Below are 17660 nucleotides of genomic sequence, written 5' to 3' on the forward strand. Positions count from 1 at the left end.
AGAAAAAGGCTCAGTGGCGTTATCCTGGCAAGGTGAGGTATTGAAAGGTATTGAAAACCGGGTTGTTAATCATTTTGACCGCTACCTTTCTGACAAATATAATTAATACTTGTTAAACAAAATCTCCTTCGGACCCCACAGTAAAGTATATAGCACAGAATGCACACATCAAAAAGTACTAGTGTTTCAGTGATGAAAGTTCATCCTCACCTGGACACCCTGCATCTCTACAGGCCTTGGAGGGGTGTCGCCAAAGACCATCTGTCCAAGGTTAGATGTGCTCGCCACTGATGTCAGGACTTAACCTCGAGGAACATACACAATACCTTAATAAATGCTTTAGTGATAACACGGTTCTTGTTTTCCTTTAAACCATGTTTTATTATTCCTAATATTAGATGTAGATACACAAGTCAACAAACATTATTTTCGATCTGTAATGAAAATGCTCCACAGCACACTGACATCTTGTGGAAGAGTCTGGTATTACAGACACGTACCTGAAAATGGACAGCAGTTAGAGTTGTAGTAACAAGTATGTTGCAGTAGTAACAGTAGTAGTAGTAGTAACAGTAGCAATAATAATAATTAATCATAGTAGTGGTATTCACAAATTGCAATTAGTTAAATCAAAGAAGAAGGAACTGACAATATAAAACAAAAGGGAAATGGCAGTGGGTGGAAAGGTTTATCAAATGCTGCAAAACAGATCAGACCACTGGATGAGAAAATACAAGAACCCTGTGAGACAGCACATCTCCTGTCTAACTCTAGAAAATGGAAGCTCACATTTGCCATCAGTCCTCTGGTTAATGTATACTGTGTTTCTTTATCTCTTCAAATAAGAGACCAAGAAACCTTTTTAGGTGTTCCACTTTAACTTTTTAAACCAAAATGCTCAAAACCCTCTTAGGCTCTCTCTCACCATCAATAATACAGTCTATCTTTTTACGGTCAACGCTCACCAGTAGCACACAGACTGCACAACATCCACCCAAATCTGGCACCAAATCACAATCAGCTCCACATCTTTCTGCTTGACTGGAAGGCCAGGGTCATTCTACCTTGGTATATCTGTGTGTGGATATGTGTAAGTGTGAGAGAGTGTAAGAGAGAGAGGAGAAAGCAAGAGAGAGGTAGTGTGCAGGTGAAATATGTGAAATACTGTCTCCAAGTAACACATATGTCCATCACATGACCAATTTGTCCAACCCATCTTAAGAGCCGTTAACATTAATAAGAATTCATAGTAGAATGGGCCTGAGGAACCTGCTCATGTCTGTGTATAACCTGCCCAGGACTTGAACTGGGTCACTGTGGGAGCAGTTCAGCTAGTAGAGGGCGACACAAGCTACTTTTAGAAGTGCTATGGCCGATCTGGCACCAACTGCCCGATAGTAGTTTTTCACAGTGAATACCACAGAGCGAGGCTCACTCAGCTCTACTCTTGAGCATCGCAGACTTTGCTGCCTCATTTAACAGGTCAGTGGGGTTCGAACTGTGACTAGGGAGCCGAGGGTCAGCTCAGTACATTAGACTGTGATCAAGAGCTCAGGCTCACAGCTGGGATACAAACCAAGGCAGACCAAGTAGTCTACAGCCTCTTGTATGGCTTTACTGATGCTTATTTACCCCAAATCATATGAACTGGACTGAAATGGCAATAGTCCAATAGTCTTGCCTGTTGAAAAGCTGCACATTTCTGACATTTATTCACTGTGGTTCTTTCCCTCTCTGGTTTAGGGTGAGCCATCTCAGTCAAACAATACCCTAACTGGGCTTTGATATGCCACACCCTTGCCCCAGATAAGCCTACCACTGAGTAACAGATACCATTGGCTACAAGAAATTTAGATTTTTCTGTGTTTTGAACAGTTTCTTGTACAGAAACCTTCCACTCATCTCAGACACTAAAATAAATCACTCACTGTGCCAGGACCCGACGTCGGTATCAATGTCATCTTTACTTTACTATTATTTGATATCATTTAATCATTTTCTTTTTGCCCAATGTGAATTCTTACCAAACTGCTAGAGGGGTACTAATGATACACCTGGGCATTCTGGTGTAATACACCACCTTCCACAGCATGGGCTTCATGGTATCATGGGCTTCATGGGCTTCATGGTATCACGCCATGCTGTACATCGCTTACGGGTGAATGTCATGTACCAAGAACGTCAAAGTAGAAGAGAATTGGCGACAACAACGAGACACATACAAGTACAATCCTACATGAAGTCATGCCACATATGGAGGAGCTCAAAGCCCTCCAGAAAAACAATTTAAGACTATTCTCTCGGTCACCATCAAGTGAGGAAAGCGCTCCATGGTTACGCCTCTTCCAATCCAACACAGCTATGCTAGCATTTCACTTCCTTCAACCGCTGATGCGGGTGAGCCTGTACGTATGTGCTCAATGGAACCTGGGTACAGAATCCATATACATACACTGAGTCAATGCCAAGGGGCACATATTAAACATTCTTCTGAGATTTGTTTTGTGAGCGATAAAGCCTCCTTTGTGATTAAGCGCTATTCAAATAGAAGGAATCCCAGCCCTCAGCGTCCAACCCTACTCCATCTGAAATGAACCCTCCAGCCTCCTCTTCCTACTAGCCAACCTCCGCAACCCCATGGATGTGCTTCTGCTTACAATCCTCACTAGTGTTTGGCAATGGCAGTGGTAACCAACAGTGTTAACCTGCCCCAGCCATCCCATTTCAAAACAACAGAGGGACCAGGAGGAAGTATGTGAAGTCTGAAAATCATCTAGGAGGAATGTTTAATTAATTAGCATTGTCATCTACATATTCAAACCCCCCCAAAAAAAGAATCCATAAAGAAAGCCATCCCAACAACTTCTTTGAGCGTGTGTGCGTGTATATATGGTGAGTGTGTGCGTGTGTGTGTGTGTGTGTATATATGGTGAGTGTGTGTGTGTGTGTGTATATATGGTGAGTGTGTGTGTGTGTGTGTGTGTGTGTGTGTGTGTGTGTGTGTGTGTGTGTGTGTGTGTGTGTATATATATGGTGAGTGTGTGTGTGTATGTTAAGTCAGAAAAGCAGCATCCAACTGGACGCTTCGGATTTAGAATAACAAACAAAAAAAAAACACATGCAAAACCCACATCACCATATCTCCCACTCTCACCCTTACTAGAATACAAACTCTCTCTGGTTTGAAAAGAAACAACAAAATTCAAAATCAGAAATAATCCCTCAGAAGAACAAAATCAAATACAGGCAAGATCCAAGTTAAAATAAAACCACTTTAAATATATATAATTTCCCACTGGTGAAAATCACTTACTGCACACTGCTAAAATTTACTGAGCTGAATTTTTTTAAACACCTCAATAACGGTCTTTCCTCAACAAAAGAACAAGACCAACATGGTCCTGTAGATCAAACTCTTGTTTTGCTCTGCAACATGACTCAAGAAATCTACTGACATACTCTTTAAATGATGTATTTAAATTTCCCCCCCTCAAAACCTGCAACAGCAAAAAGATAAATAATAATTATAATAACACCAATACCAAAAGAAAAGATATGGGGCTTCCCAAGGAGCACGATAGAGAAAAGGAGAGACTGGAAGAGGGGACCTGGGGACAGCACTCTTTACAACAGTTTCTCTGTTATTGGTAAAATAGCATTAAAGTATTTTGCTTGTCTAAAGATTGTTTGAGCCAGGACTAATTTAAACCAACAATTTATCCAGTGTGGGTGAATGAAAGAGAATTGACTTTGAGGGTCCTCTTAGCCTCTCTGTTCTGCTAATGCTAACCACCCCCTGCCCTCTCCTCGCCCAACAAACCCCTTGGTTTCCCCCGATGATGAGGTCAAAGAGAGTTCTTATTAGTGACTCTGATCAACAAACCCTGCGTATCGGCTGAAAATGCAACTAAAGCTATGGACAAGGGCTTACATTGGTAGGATGAAGCCAAATGTGAGAGATGGAGAAGGCAAGAGAGATATAAAAGAGAAAGAGATGACAAATGAAAATAGAGAGTAGAGAGCGAGAAAGAGCAAGCTCTGTGTGAGCCAGAAATTAGACAAACCCCTCAGGACCCCGACCGACAGCGATGCGTTTATGCGACAAGAGTGCTTTCATTTCTGCCTGTTTCAGTTTGTTGGAATTTTGAGGAATATAATTTTCCTTGATGTTGTTGTTTTACAAATGTTTTATTTCTTCTTTCCAAAGAAGCTGAACCTCTTCTCACGGTCCCTCTCCTTGCCCTCCTTGTTGCGCATGGTGACCCCGGCAGCGTCTGCTGAGCTGGGGGAGATGGGGGGCATAGTCATGGCTCGGTTCAGGGCCCTGGGGCCTCCGGGGGAGTGATCTCCTGATCCCCCTGCTGGGATGGCGCTATGAATGGAGTGGATCCACGAGGCCATCTCCGTCTGGGACAGACAACACAGGGTTAGTCCTCAGTAGACCACATACACCAGAGGAGCATCAGAATCTTGTTTGGTTTGAAATGTGACACTCACCTCATCTTTAGCTTGGAACAGGAACTCCTTACCGTCCCCTAGCCTGCAGACACACAATGTAGAACAGAAAACTTGGGTCAGTATAGATGCATATCACACTCCCTTGCTTTTAAGTTTAGTTACTATTCTCTATTCAAACCGTCCAGTTCCCCCTCCCTCTCCTCTCACCGTAACTTGAAGACGTGTTTCCTCTTCTTGTAGTCGTGTGCCACCTCACACACAGCCTCTCCCAGGCTGATGGGGACTTCTCCGTGGTAGGGGATCCCACTGGAGGCGCTCTTCTGGTCCTTGTAGAAGCCAAGGCTGCCCTTACGCAGAACACAGTACACATTCTGCCAGGACCTATGGGAAGAGAGAGAGAAGCTGTTGGCGGAAGGCATGCAGGCATGCGCCTGAAAAGGTTAGGGACATCACCAAAGAGTTCATGGCGACACACCACATACAAAATGTAATTTTCTGAAACAAAAGCATGTACATTTCATAAATTCTATTTCCCTTTAACTTAATCTTAAATTGATATTGCATTTGCTTAAATTAATCCCATCCTTCAACAGAAGTCTATATGAACTAGGGCTCTCCATTTACCCTTCAGGGAACTCCCACTCTCCCTCTAAGACGGCCCTCTCTGCCCCCTGCCCCATTCCCCTCCTGATGTCTCACCTGCTAGCTGCCTTCTTGGCGTGGGACTCCATCTCCTGCTTGCGGTAGAGCATGCCCTCCATGGCATCTGTGCCAGGGTCAGCTCTCTTGCTGGGTAGCGTGGCAGACGGGTCCAGGCGTGAAGACGCAAGCCCGCTGTCTCTCCCCGGACCATTCACAGAGTCAGAGTCAGAACCCTGTTGTCCAAGATGGAAGACACACGGCAGTCAGATCAAAACCATTCCAAACTAAAAGCCTGTAAGTCCAGTCATTGACTGTCGGTCTGAAGTTGACAAAATTATCAATGCTATAGGGACACCAGCAAAATGGCCATATTCATATGGTAGCTTTGAACATGGTGTAGAAAACATACAGGACTACACAAAGACTGACACAGAAACACACCAACAGACACATGGAGAACAGAACAGCTACAAGCCCACAGATGGAGGGTCAACCTTCATCTGGACGTCATATCCTGCCTTACAGGGCAACTGAGACATTTTTTGAAATATATGTTTACATTTTTACAATCCAGACTTGGAACATGACAAAGGCAGCACAACGTGTTCCAATAGTGTTGCTATGATATGCTCAAATGTTTAAAGGGGGTGTGGCATTGTTATCTTAGTTTCCTGGCACACAACATCAAATTCATTTTGAAAGGAAATCAACATTTCCTCTCGTCAAAAAACCTTTTCCTACTAACACTGCTTTCAAAACCACCCAACCAAGCTAGGCCCACACCACCCAAGGATCTGTTATGTAGGAAACAGCTATGGCTTCCAATTTAGGACAACACTCATCACATCGTATTAACAATAGCTTGGTGCTGAAACTACTACAGCAACTAACTGCTCTTACAAACACTCATGTCCTGGTCCTTTTGAAGATGGGCACAAACGGAACAGCACCCAGAAAGGCTTGAGAGCCTAAGATTCCTTCATTGAGACATAATGACATCATTATTGTAATCTGTGTAAGGCATGGAAGCCTGAACATCAATGGGACTGTGTGCTTTTTCACAATCAAATAAAGCAAAATGGTACAGCAGTGACAGCCTGATGGCGCCCTCTATTTGGCCATGCTGAGGTACTGCAGTAGACCAGGAGCTGAGTGAGGGCAGTGACGGGGGGGATGAGGAAGCTTGGCTAGGATAGGTACTCACACGCGGCGGATGCTTTGGCTTAGACACAGGTTTAGAGACAGGTTCACATTTCTCTTTCTTTCCCACTGACACTGATGATACTGATAAAGACTGCAGGTAAAGATGCAACAAGACATTGTTAAGAAGTCCTTGTGCTTGAAAATAGCATGCTACACTATGCTAACGTGTTTGAAAGAGACCCTGACACACACACATACACACACAAATAGATATTACAATTTGACGCACACTTATATCATAAATAGACAAACAGTGACTCACGTCTAACGTACAGTACCAGTCAAAAGTTTGGACACAGCTACTCATTCAAAGGTTTTGCTTGATTTTTACAATTTTCTATATTGTAGAATAACATCAAAACTATGAAATAACACATATGGAGTCATGTAGTAACCAAAAAATGTGTTAAACAAATCAAAATATATTTTATATTTGCGATTCTTGCGATATATTTGCGAAGTAGCCACCCTTTCCCTTGACGACAGCTTTGCTCACTCTTGGCATTCTCTAAACCAGCTTCACCTGGAATGCTTTTCCAAAAGTCTTGAAGGAGTTCCCACATATGCTGAGCACTTGTTGTCTGCTTTTCCTTACACAGCCTGAAGGTGCGTTGGGTCATTGTCCTGTTGAAAAACAAATGATAGTCCCACTAAGCGCAAACCAAATGGGATGGTGTATCGCTGCAGAATGCTGTGGTAGCCATGCTGGTTAAGTTGTGCCTTGAATTATAAATAACACTGGCGACAGTGTCACCAGCAAAGCACCCCCACACATCACACCTCCTCCTCCATGTTTCACGGTGGGAACCACACCTGCGGAGATCATCCGTTCACCTACTCTGCGTCTCACAAAGACACTGTGGTTCGAAACAAAAATCTAATTTGGACTCATCAGACCAAAGGACAGATTTCCAGGGGTCTAATGTCCATTGCTCGTGTTTCTTGGCCCAAGCAATTCTCTTCTTCTTATTGGTGTCCATAATTATTGGTGTCCTTAAGTAGTGGTTTCTTTGCAGAAATTCGACCATGAAGGCCTGATTCACGCCGCCTCCTTTGAACAGTTGATGTTGAGATGTGTCTGTTACTTGAACTCTATGACGCATTTATTTGGGCTGCAATTTCTGAGGCTGGTAACTCTAATGAACTTATCCTCTGCAGCAGAGGTAACTCTGGGTCATCCTTTTATGTGGCGGTCCTCATGAGAGCCAGTTTCATCATAGCGCTTGATGGTGTTGGGTTCACCTTGGGGTCATGATAGGGGCTCTACCAAATGTTTGATGCATTATAATAACTGATAATGCTTATGTTGTATTAATAGAAGGGGAAGGGTTATAAGACCCCTCCCTCTTTACATTTATAGGGTCCTAGACTACAGATTAACAATATATATATGCATTATAAGGTTAAATATTGTTCCACAGTTATTTTCTAGTCTCTGCCTCTTATAAAGAAACGGTCTGAGAGATGTGTGAGTTATGGCATGTAAAAACAGGGTGTCTGAGAAAGAACCCTGCAGGGGAGTGAAAGAGATAAGAGACTAGTCAGACATTCCACTATAAATCAACTTGGGGAGTGGACATTCACTGCTGAGCCTTTAGATAAAACTGAAACTCTTGTTTGTATAGTTGTGTAGGCATGGGCTTGGTCTCATGAGTAGAAGGTAATGACGTAGGCAGTGACATCACTAAGGCTGGACTTCGGGCTTAATAAAATAACTTGGACCCTTTACTATTTTGCAGAACTTACTAGGAATCATGCGTGCTATGTTCCTGTTGTCAACTTCTGTCTGCAATTGCATTAATAAGTGAATAATTGATTTACTTAAAGATATTGTCTGAATGCTAATTTCTCCAATAAGCAAATGATTGACAAGGAACAAGGAACGAACCCCAACAATGGTTTTGTAACAGCACTTGAAGAAAATGTCAATGTTCTTGACATTTTCCAGATTGACTGACCTTCATGTCTTAAAGTAATGATGGACTGTCGTTTCTCTTTGCTTATTTGAGCTGTTCTTGCCATAATACGGACTTGGTCTTTTACCAAATAGGACTATCTTCTGTATACCACCCCTACCTTGTCACAACACAACTGATTGGCTCAAACGCATTAAGAAATGCGGACACCTCACAGGTAAGGAAAGAAATTGCACAAATTAACTTTTAAAGAGGCACACCTGTTAATTGAAATGCATTCCAAGTGACTACCTCATGAAGCTGGTTGAGAGAATGCCAAGTGTGTGCAATGCTGTCATCAAGGCAAAGGGCGGGTACTTTGAGAAATCTCAAATATAATATATCTTTTGGTTACTACATGATTCCATATGTGTTATTTCATAGTTTTGATGTCTTCACTATTATTCTACAATGTAGAAAATAGTAAAAAATTAAGAAAAACCCTTGACTGAGTAGGTGTGGCCAAACTTTTGACTTGTACTGTATACTTAAAGGTTTGGATCCAGTTATGCACATGAGTTATACTAAATACATTCTCTCACACATAGAACATAAAAAAAATCTTTCATTCAAATCTCCTCAAAACATATGGACAAGACAACATGAAGAGGAACAAGACATAAAACAACACTTTATGGACTTACAGTGCATTTGGAAAGAATTCAGACCCCTTGAATTTTTCCACATTTTATTATGTTACAGCCTTATTCTAAAATGGATTAAATTGTTTTTTTCCCACATCAACCTACACTGAATACCCCATAATGACAAAGCAAAAACATTTTTTTTGAAATGTTTGCAACTGTATTAAAATTAAAAAACTCAAATATCATATTTACATAAGTATTCAGACCCTTTACTTAATACTTTGTTGAAGCACCTTTGGCAGCGACTACAGCCTCGAGTCTTCTTGGGTATGACGCTACAAGCTTGGCACACCTGTATTTGGAGAGTTTCTCCATTCTTCTCTGCAGATCCTCTCAAGCTCTGTGAGGTTGGATGGGGAGCGTCGCTGCACAGCTATTTTCAAGTCTCTCCAGACATGTTCGATCGGGCTCAAGTCCGCTCAAGTCACTCAAGGACATTCAGAAACTTGTTCCGAAGCCACTCCTGCGTTGTCTTGGCTGAGTGCTCCAACAGTCGTTGTCCTGTTGGAAGGTGAACCTTCTCCCCAGTCTGATGTCCTGAACGCTCTGGAGCAGGTTTCCATCAAGGATCTCTCTGTACTTTGCTCTGTTCATCTTTCCATTCATCTTTCCCTCTAAAAACATTACCACAGCATGATGCTGCCACCACCATGCTTCACCGTAGGGATGGTGCCAGGTTTCCTCCAGATGTGACGCTTGGCATTCAGGACAAAGAGTTCAATCTTGGTTTCATCAGACCAGAGAATCTTGTTTCTCATGGTCTGAGAGTCTTTCAGGTGCCTTTTGGCAAACTCCAAGCGGGCTGCCATGTGCCTTTTACTGAGGAGTGCCTTCCGTCTGGCCACTCTACCATAAAGGCCTGATTGGTGGAGTGCTGCAGAGATGGTTGTCCTTCTGGAAGGTTCTCTCATCTCCACAGAGGAACTCTGGAGCTCTGTCAGACTGACCATTGGGTTCTTGGTCACCTCCCTGACCAAGGCCCTTCACCCCCGATTGCTCAGTTTGGCCGTGCGGCCAGCTCTAGGAAGAGTCTTGGTGGTTATAATCTTCTTCCATTTAAGAATGATGGAGGCCACTGTGTCCTTGGGGACCTTCAATGCTGCAGAAATGTTTTGGTACCCTTCCCCAGATCTGTGCCTCGACACAAGCCTCTCTCAGAGCTCAAAGGACAATTCCTATGACCTCATGGCTTAGTTTTTGCTCTGACATGCACTGTCAACTGTGGGTCCTTATATAGAGAGGTGTGTGCCTTTCCAAATCATGTCCAATCAATTGAACTTACCACAGGTGGACTCCAATCAAGTTGTAGAAAAATCTCAAGGATGATCAATGGAAAAAGGATGCACCTGAGCTCAATTTCAAGTCTCATAGCAAAGGGTCAGAATACTTAATGTATTTCAGTTATTTTTTACATTTTTATACATTTGCAAAAATGTCAAAAAACTGTTTTCGCTTTGTCATTATGGGGTATTGTGTGTAGACTGATAAGGACATCTTTTTTTATTTAATCCATTTTAGAATTAGGCTGTAATGTAACAAATCGTGGAAAAAGGGAAAGGGTCTGAATACTTTCCGAATGCACTGTATAATGTGGTGAAAATCTGGAATATTTAAGTACGGAGTTTAATGGGGGGCTTTTAATTGTTTAATTTGAGTATATTAAACAGGAGGTAAGAATTTTTGTCTAGATTTTACTCAATATGGATATTCTGTCTCTCAATGTCCTCTCTCACCTGTGAGGTGTCCTGGTCGCTGTGGATTCCGTTCACTGATACTGACTGGTTCAGTGTGGTCTGGTCCAGGCTGGTCCTGGGTTACACAGGAGGAGGAAAGGGAGTGAGAACGACATCTAGCGGGAAAATATGAAAAAAAAAAAAATCTAATATCTCTGGTTACTAGGAGTTCCTCCAGTCTTACCTGGCATCATGCGTTTCAGCCTCAGACGGGGCCACCTCTTCTGTAGGTGGTGGTGTGGGGGGTCGCCTCGCCCTCTCCTCCTCCTCTCTCTGTCTCTGGATCTCTTGCTCCTCTAGCTGAAAGAGAAGCCCAGGTTAGTGGCTGTTAGAGAAGACACTACCCTACCTTCCTAACAATGCCAAGCCCATGAATCCTCCCAACTCCTGCCCTGGTCCACCTCACCATCATCCCATTTACCACCTCTTAATTAACCTTGACCCATTTTCTCCTGCCCCCTGTCCCCCTCCTCCTTCCAGTCCTGCCCTCTGTCCCCCTCCTCCTTCCAGTCCTGCCCTCTGTCCCCCTCCTCCTTCCAGTCCTGCCCTCTGTCCCCTCCTCCTTCCAGTCCTGCCCTCTGTCCCCCTCCTCCTTCCAGTCCTGCCCTCCTCCCTCCAATCCTGCCCCCTGTCTCCCTCCTCCTTCCAGTCCTGCCCCCTGTCCCCCTCCTCCTTCCAGTCCTGCCCCCTGTCCCCCTCCTCCTTCCAGTCCTGTCCCCCTGTCCCCCTCCTCCTCCCAGTCCTGTCCCCCTGTCCCCCTCCTCCTCCCAGTCCTGCCCCCTGTCCCCCTCCTCCTTCCAGTCCTGCCCCCTGTCCCCCTCCTCCTCCCAGTCCTGCCCTCTGTCCCCCTCCTCCTTCCAGTCCTGTCCCCCTCCTCCTCCCAGTCCTGTCCCCCTCCTCCTCCGTCCTGCCCCCCTCCTCCTCCCAGTCCTGCCCCCTGCCCCCCTCGTCCTCCCAGTCCTGCCCCCTGCCCCCCTCCTCCTCCCAGTCCTGCCCCCCTCCTCCTCCCAGTCCTGCCCCCCTCCTCCTCCCAGTCCTGCCCCCTGCCCCCCTCCTCCTCCCAGTCCTGCCCCCTGCCCCCCTCCTCCTCCCAGTCCTGCCCCCCTCCTCCTCCCAGTCCTGCCCCCCTGCTCCTTCCAGTCCTGCCCCCTGCCCCCCTCCTCCTCCCAGTCCTGCCCCCCTCCTCCTTCCAGTCCTGCCCACTTCCTCCCAGTCCTGCCCCCCTCCTCCTTCCAGTCTTGCCCCCTGCCCCCCTCCTCTGTCCAGTCCTGCCCCCTGTCCCCCTCCTCCTTCCAGTCCTGTCCCCCTGTCCCCCTCCTGCCCCCTGTCCCCCTCCTCCTCCCAGTCCTGCCCCCTGTCCCCCTCCTCCTCCCAGTCCTGCCCCCTGTCCCCCTCCTCTCACCGTAGTGAGTTTCTCCAGCAGGGTGAAGCGCTCCTCCCAGCCGGCGGCTAGCTTCTCAAAGGCCTCGTGGCGTTTGATCAGGCTCTCCACCTCGTCCACGTTAGAGCCCAGCTCGGCCCCACGCACCAGGGGCTCCTGGCCTGCCAGCCATGTCTCTGCCACATATGCATCCCGGCCAAACTGCAGCACCTCCAGAACTGAGACAGAGGGACAGGAGAAAAAAATGTGTAACCATGAAAGGACCTCTCCCTCTCTCCCCACAAACATGCAAACACACACCCAAACACAGATGCTAAAAAACACATGCACTAATACACATGCGCTAATACATGCGCGCTAACACACACGCGCTAACACACACACACTCTAACACACACCCTAACACACTTGTAAGTCGCATCTGCTAAATGACTCAAATTAAAACATTTAAAATGTAAAACAAACACAAACAAATGAAGAAACACCACCACCACCACAGCCTGAAGTACACATACCTATCTGAAGGTGGTCCATCTTGTCCTGCCACTTGTTGTTGATCTCGTCCCTCTTGCCTTGGAGCTGGTGCAGTTTCTCCCGGATCTGAATTGAGGCAGGTCAATAACACCACATGAACAAACTGCACAATACACACTGAGGTACAATACAAACCCTACTCACACATTGCATAAACACACCTTTGACATTGGATTTTGTCCTAATCCCTTGACTAAATACTAGTGTGTGTGAATTGACGGGAGTGTGTACTGTACTGTATGTGGTGTAACGGTGACATGCCCAGGCCCATACCTCATCAGCTGCATAGTGGTTGTTGTTGATGAGAGAGTGTCCCATCTCATTGCAGGCGGTGAAGCTGTCTGCCCGGGTCTCGATCTCGGACTTGATGTCCTGATGGTTGGCTATGACCAGCCCTGCAGAGGACACGTCCCTGAGAGAGAGAGGACGGGAGGGTGGGGCGGGGAGCGGAATACATTGGTGAAAGGGATTTTATATTGGGGCCCTAACCATTGACCTTAATAAAACTAACATTGGAGAACAACAATGACACACAAGTGAGAGATGATCAGGTCTGACCTGGGGCTGTCGTGGGCGTCGATCTGCAGGTTGACCCCGTCCATCCACAGCATGAGGTCACGCACCATGTTGAAGAAGCGGAACTTCTCCACGGTGTCCAGCAGGAGGTGTCGGCGAGCCTGGCCGGCCCCCAGCAGACCCTCCCAGGCCTCAGTGACAGAGTGCTCACTCCGGTGGATCTCCTCAGCCTTCTCCCCAGCGTAGGCCTTCTGCAGCCGCGCTGCGTCGTCCTGAACCTGGTTCACCTGGGGATGGAGAGGGACGGGGCAGACGGGAGCTTAAAAACCATTAACCTTTTGCTCTGAAAAATTGCTAATATCATGTAGTGTCTGCATTAAATCTAATATTTTAGTGTGTTCAGAGTGTGTGTAATGACTGGTGTTCCTGTAAGTATCCCTGTACTCCCGTTGTATGGTGCCAAATTAATTAAATTTAATGCAACTTCTTTATTGTCCCTGAAGGGAAATTCATGGTGCAGTCAACAGTTAAAAGCAGCAGCCTACCTGTCCACTGAGGGCCTGGATGTCGTGCTCATAGGCATTGTGCTGTCGGTGGAGGTGCTGGACGGTATTGAGGTCACGGCCCAGGTCAGAGGGCAGTGCATCCTTCTTCTCCCGGACCCTCCCCATGGCCTCGCGGGCGTCCTGGTGGAAGCGGTGCAGCTCGTAGGAGGCGGCCAGCATCTGGGTGCGCGTGTCGATCAGCTCCAGCAGGTCGGCCCATGCCTCGTTCAGCCCGTCCTTCCACTCTGCCACGCTGGCGTTCTCAGGGTGACCCGACTCGATGAGGTCATCGGCCTGACCGTTAACGGCATCCACGCGCTCCTGGCCAATGGTGCTGGTGTCCCGAGCAAACTCCCGGAACTTGTCCCGCAGCATCTAAGGAGAGAGGGGGATTACATATGGTTGAACATCATACTGACTTGTCCCGCAGCATCTAAGGAGAGAGGGGGATTACATATGGTTGAACATCATACTGACTTGTCCCGCAGCATCTAAGGAGAGAGGGGGATTACATATGGTTGAACATCATACTGACTTGTCCCGCATCATCTAAGGAGAGAGGGGGATTACATATGGTTGAACATCATACTGACTTGTCCCGCAGCATCTAAGGAGAGAGGGGGATTACATATGGTTGAACATCATACTGACTTGTCCCGCAGCATCTAAGGAGAGAGGGGGATTACATATGGTTGAACATCATACTGACTTGTCCCGCAGCATCTAAGGAGAGAGGGGGATTACATATGGTTGAACATCATACTGACTTGTCCCGCAGCATCTAAGGAGAGAGGGGGATTACATATGGTTGAACATCATACTGACTTGTCCCGCAGCATCTAAGGAGAGAGGGGGATTACATATGGTTGAACATCATACTGACAAAGAACAAAGAGTTGTTGGTGAGCAATCAGTGCCTGTGTGTGTTGTGTTCCTAAGTGTGTGTTTGTTTATGTGTTACTAAGTAATTGAAGGTCAGTAATTGATGCTCTACAGATGGTCATACTAACAAACTATCTGTTGATAAGCAACTGCTTGCTAAGGTTACAGTTAGGTTTAGAATAAGGGTTAAGGTTAGTGCTGGGGTTAGGATAAAGGTTAAGTTCAGGGTTAGGGCTAGTAGATAGTTGAAATGTTACTGATAGTCTGTAGAGCATCTACAGTAGAAAAGGGTTACTCACTGTGACATGTTCGTAGTCCTGTCCCAGCTCATGGGATCCAGCCACCACCTCCCTCTCAGCGATCCACTGCTCCAGGTCGTCCACCTCTCTCTTCAGCTGGGTCAGCCTCAGCCTCTCCTGGAGACGCCCACGACGCTCCTCAGCCAGGTCCTTCAGCCCTGCGTACAGCTTGTCCACCTGGGCTTGCCGTAGGTTGATACGCTCACTAATAGTAGTGGCGAATAAGAGAGTCAGGCCAGTTGTAATGAGAGAGTCAGGCCAGTTGTAATAAGAGAGTCAGGCCAGTTGTAAATGAGAGAGTCAGGCCAGTTGTAAATGAGAGAGTCAGGCCAGTTGTAAATGAGAGAGTCAGGCCAGTTGTAAATGAGAGAGTCAGGCCAGTTGTAAATGAGAGAGTCAGGCCAGTTGTAAATGAGAGAGTCAGGCCAGTTGTAAATGAGAGAGTCAGGCCAGTTGTAATGAGAGAGTCAGGCCAGTTGTAATGAGAGAGTCAGGCCAGTTGTAATGAGAGAGTCAGGCCAGTTGTAATGAGAGAGTCAGGCCAGTTGTAATGAGAGAGTCAGGCCAGTTGTAATAAGAGAGTCAGGCCAGTTGTAATGAGAGAGTCATGCCAGTTGTAATGAGAGAGTCATGCCAGTTGTAATGAGAGAGTCATGCCAGTTGTAATGAGAGAGTCATGCCAGTTGTAATGAGAGAGTCATGCCAGTTGTAATGAGAGAGTCATGCCAGTTGTAATGAGAGAGTCAGGCCAGTTGCAATGACAGGTACATTGTGACTGTAGTTAAATCATATGGTAAACTTTTAGCGTTACGTATTGAGCTATTAAAGCAGTTTTTTTTATATATTTTTTTAATTGTCACATACACCGTATATGTGCAGTGAAATGCGTTGTTTTACAAGGTCAGCCATAGGAGCAAATTAGGATTAAGTGTCTTGCTCAAGGGCACAGACTGATTTTTCACCGTGTCGGCTCAGGTATTTGTACTAGCAACCTTTCGGTTACTGGCCCAACGCTTACTTGGTTACTGGCCCAACGCTTACTTGGTTACTGGCCCAACGCTTACTTGGCTACTGGCCCAACGCTTGCTTGGCTACTGGCCCAACGCTTGCTTGGCTACTGGCCCAACGCTTGCTTGGCTACTGGCCCAACGCTTGCTTGGCTACTGGCCCAACGCTTGCTTGGCTACTGGCCCAACGCTTGCTTGGCTACTGGCCCAACCCCACATTATTAACCTGTTGTGTTCTCTCACCTCTCTGGGTGTTCGCTGGTCATCATGGTGCGGCTGCTGTTGGCCAGCTGGTGGATGGTCTGGGCGTAGTCCTCCAGGGCCTGTTCTAATGTCTGGTGCTTCTTCACCATCACCAGAGCACTCTGCTCATCCTGGGTCACACACATCACATACGGACACACACATCACAGATATGGAGTCAGCATCATTAAGCAAAGGATAAACAAAGCAATCGAGTGTGCAGAACGGACATCATTAGCATCATCATTAACACAGAAAGCTCTTTAACTACAGCCCGTCTTTGCTACAGTCCGTCTCTCCACTCACCTTGGCCTTGTCCTCTGACATCATGTGTAGCTCCTGCTCTCCCATCCAGGCCTCGGCCTCGGCAGCGTCGGTGTAGAACTGCTGGGCGCGGTTAGCTTCCACTAGCCGGGCGTGGCGCTCATCTGTCTCAGCGATGAGCTGGGCCCAGGAGTCCCGGAGCTCCACCAGACGTTGCTCCAGAGCAGACTGCCACTCCCCGTCCACCTCCTCCTTCCCTGGGGACATACCCCGGTGGTGGGTCTGGATGTCATCATCAATACGGGGCTGGTGGCCCTGGATCTCCTTCTGCAAAGTCTGGGAGACAAAACAAAGGTTTAGCCAAATGCAACATCTCCTCTCCAATGTGAATTATTTCCTCCCACTGTCCTTTCACTCTGATAGAAGTCCAGACTTCCTCCCTCATCTGTGCACCTGGTTCTTCTTGATGAGCAGCTGTACACTGGGCAGGTCCTTGCCATGGTCTGTGGAGGTGGCCAGGGGCATCCTCTCCTTCACCCACAGCTAAGTGACGGAAGAAAGTAAACAAGAATTACAAACAGGAGAAAACTGTGTATACAACACACATGATGATTCAGTATTAAAATCTCTGAATTTAGAGTCAGGTTGTCCCACTCACAATCTCATCCTCCAGGTCTCTGTTGAACTGGTGGGCCTCCTTGGATGCCAGCAGTTGCTGCCTCCTCTGGTTGAGGGGGTCCTGGAGCTGAGAGAAGCTGTCAGTGACTCTCCTCTGCTGGCCGTCCACCTCCACCACCGCCACACCAGCATCGTCCTGGGACAGCGCCAGCGCCTGGGACTGCAGCGACTGCACCTCCTTCTCACGCACCTCCATCTGGTGCTCCAGCATCTACACAGAGACACGGGGAGAAGGAGAGCATGTTTGTTATACCTCTTTTATATTGAAGTGACACTTATCCATTCAAATGGTCACAAAGGAGTATGACAACTGAGGACTTGAAGTGGTAAAGATGATGCTTGGATTGGACAGTGTAATGTCACCCACCTGGTGCTTCTTGAGCAGGATGTTGACGGATGTCAGATCCTTTCCGAAGTCGTCACTCTGCAGCTGTCCTGACAGGTTCTTCAGCCAAATGTCCAGGGCAGAGCAGCTCTGGGTGAAAAGCTCCGCCCTGTTGGCATCGAAGAGGCACTGTGCCTTGGCGCGCGTAGTGCTCTCTAGCTCCTCCCACTGGCTCTGCAGGCCTTCAAGAGTCTGTTGGACAACAGGCTGCAGCTCCGGCTTCTCTGTCACCAGCACTTGGCCCTCCTAACGGGGGAGAGGGGAGAGAGAGCCAGACAGTAAAATACT

General features: G+C 46.9%; 1 protein-coding gene across 1 annotated transcript in view; it reads right to left on the minus strand.

Annotated features, from left to right (window-relative positions):
- Positions 1-674: 674 nt before the first annotated feature.
- Positions 675-17660, minus strand: part of LOC120021052 (spectrin beta chain, non-erythrocytic 1-like) — a 65955-nt gene continuing 48969 nt past the window's right edge. The window contains exons 21-38 of the mRNA XM_038964702.1: positions 17355-17618; positions 16968-17198; positions 16763-16852; positions 16352-16645; positions 16046-16176; positions 14796-15000; positions 13615-13989; positions 13112-13356; positions 12827-12965; positions 12535-12619; positions 12041-12237; positions 10823-10938; positions 10639-10714; positions 6305-6394; positions 5158-5333; positions 4666-4860; positions 4498-4540; positions 675-4407 (exon numbers count right to left, since the gene is read on the minus strand). Of these exons, the coding sequence (XP_038820630.1) occupies positions 4189-4407; positions 4498-4540; positions 4666-4860; positions 5158-5333; positions 6305-6394; positions 10639-10714; positions 10823-10938; positions 12041-12237; positions 12535-12619; positions 12827-12965; positions 13112-13356; positions 13615-13989; positions 14796-15000; positions 16046-16176; positions 16352-16645; positions 16763-16852; positions 16968-17198; positions 17355-17618 (3171 nt within the window). The 3' untranslated portion in view covers positions 675-4188. The remainder of the gene's footprint in view (positions 4408-4497; positions 4541-4665; positions 4861-5157; positions 5334-6304; positions 6395-10638; positions 10715-10822; positions 10939-12040; positions 12238-12534; positions 12620-12826; positions 12966-13111; positions 13357-13614; positions 13990-14795; positions 15001-16045; positions 16177-16351; positions 16646-16762; positions 16853-16967; positions 17199-17354; positions 17619-17660) is intronic.

The sequence above is a fragment of the Salvelinus namaycush genome, chromosome 26, assembly GCF_016432855.1.
Source record: "Salvelinus namaycush isolate Seneca chromosome 26, SaNama_1.0, whole genome shotgun sequence".
In the NCBI taxonomy this organism is placed as follows: domain Eukaryota; kingdom Metazoa; phylum Chordata; class Actinopteri; order Salmoniformes; family Salmonidae; genus Salvelinus; species Salvelinus namaycush.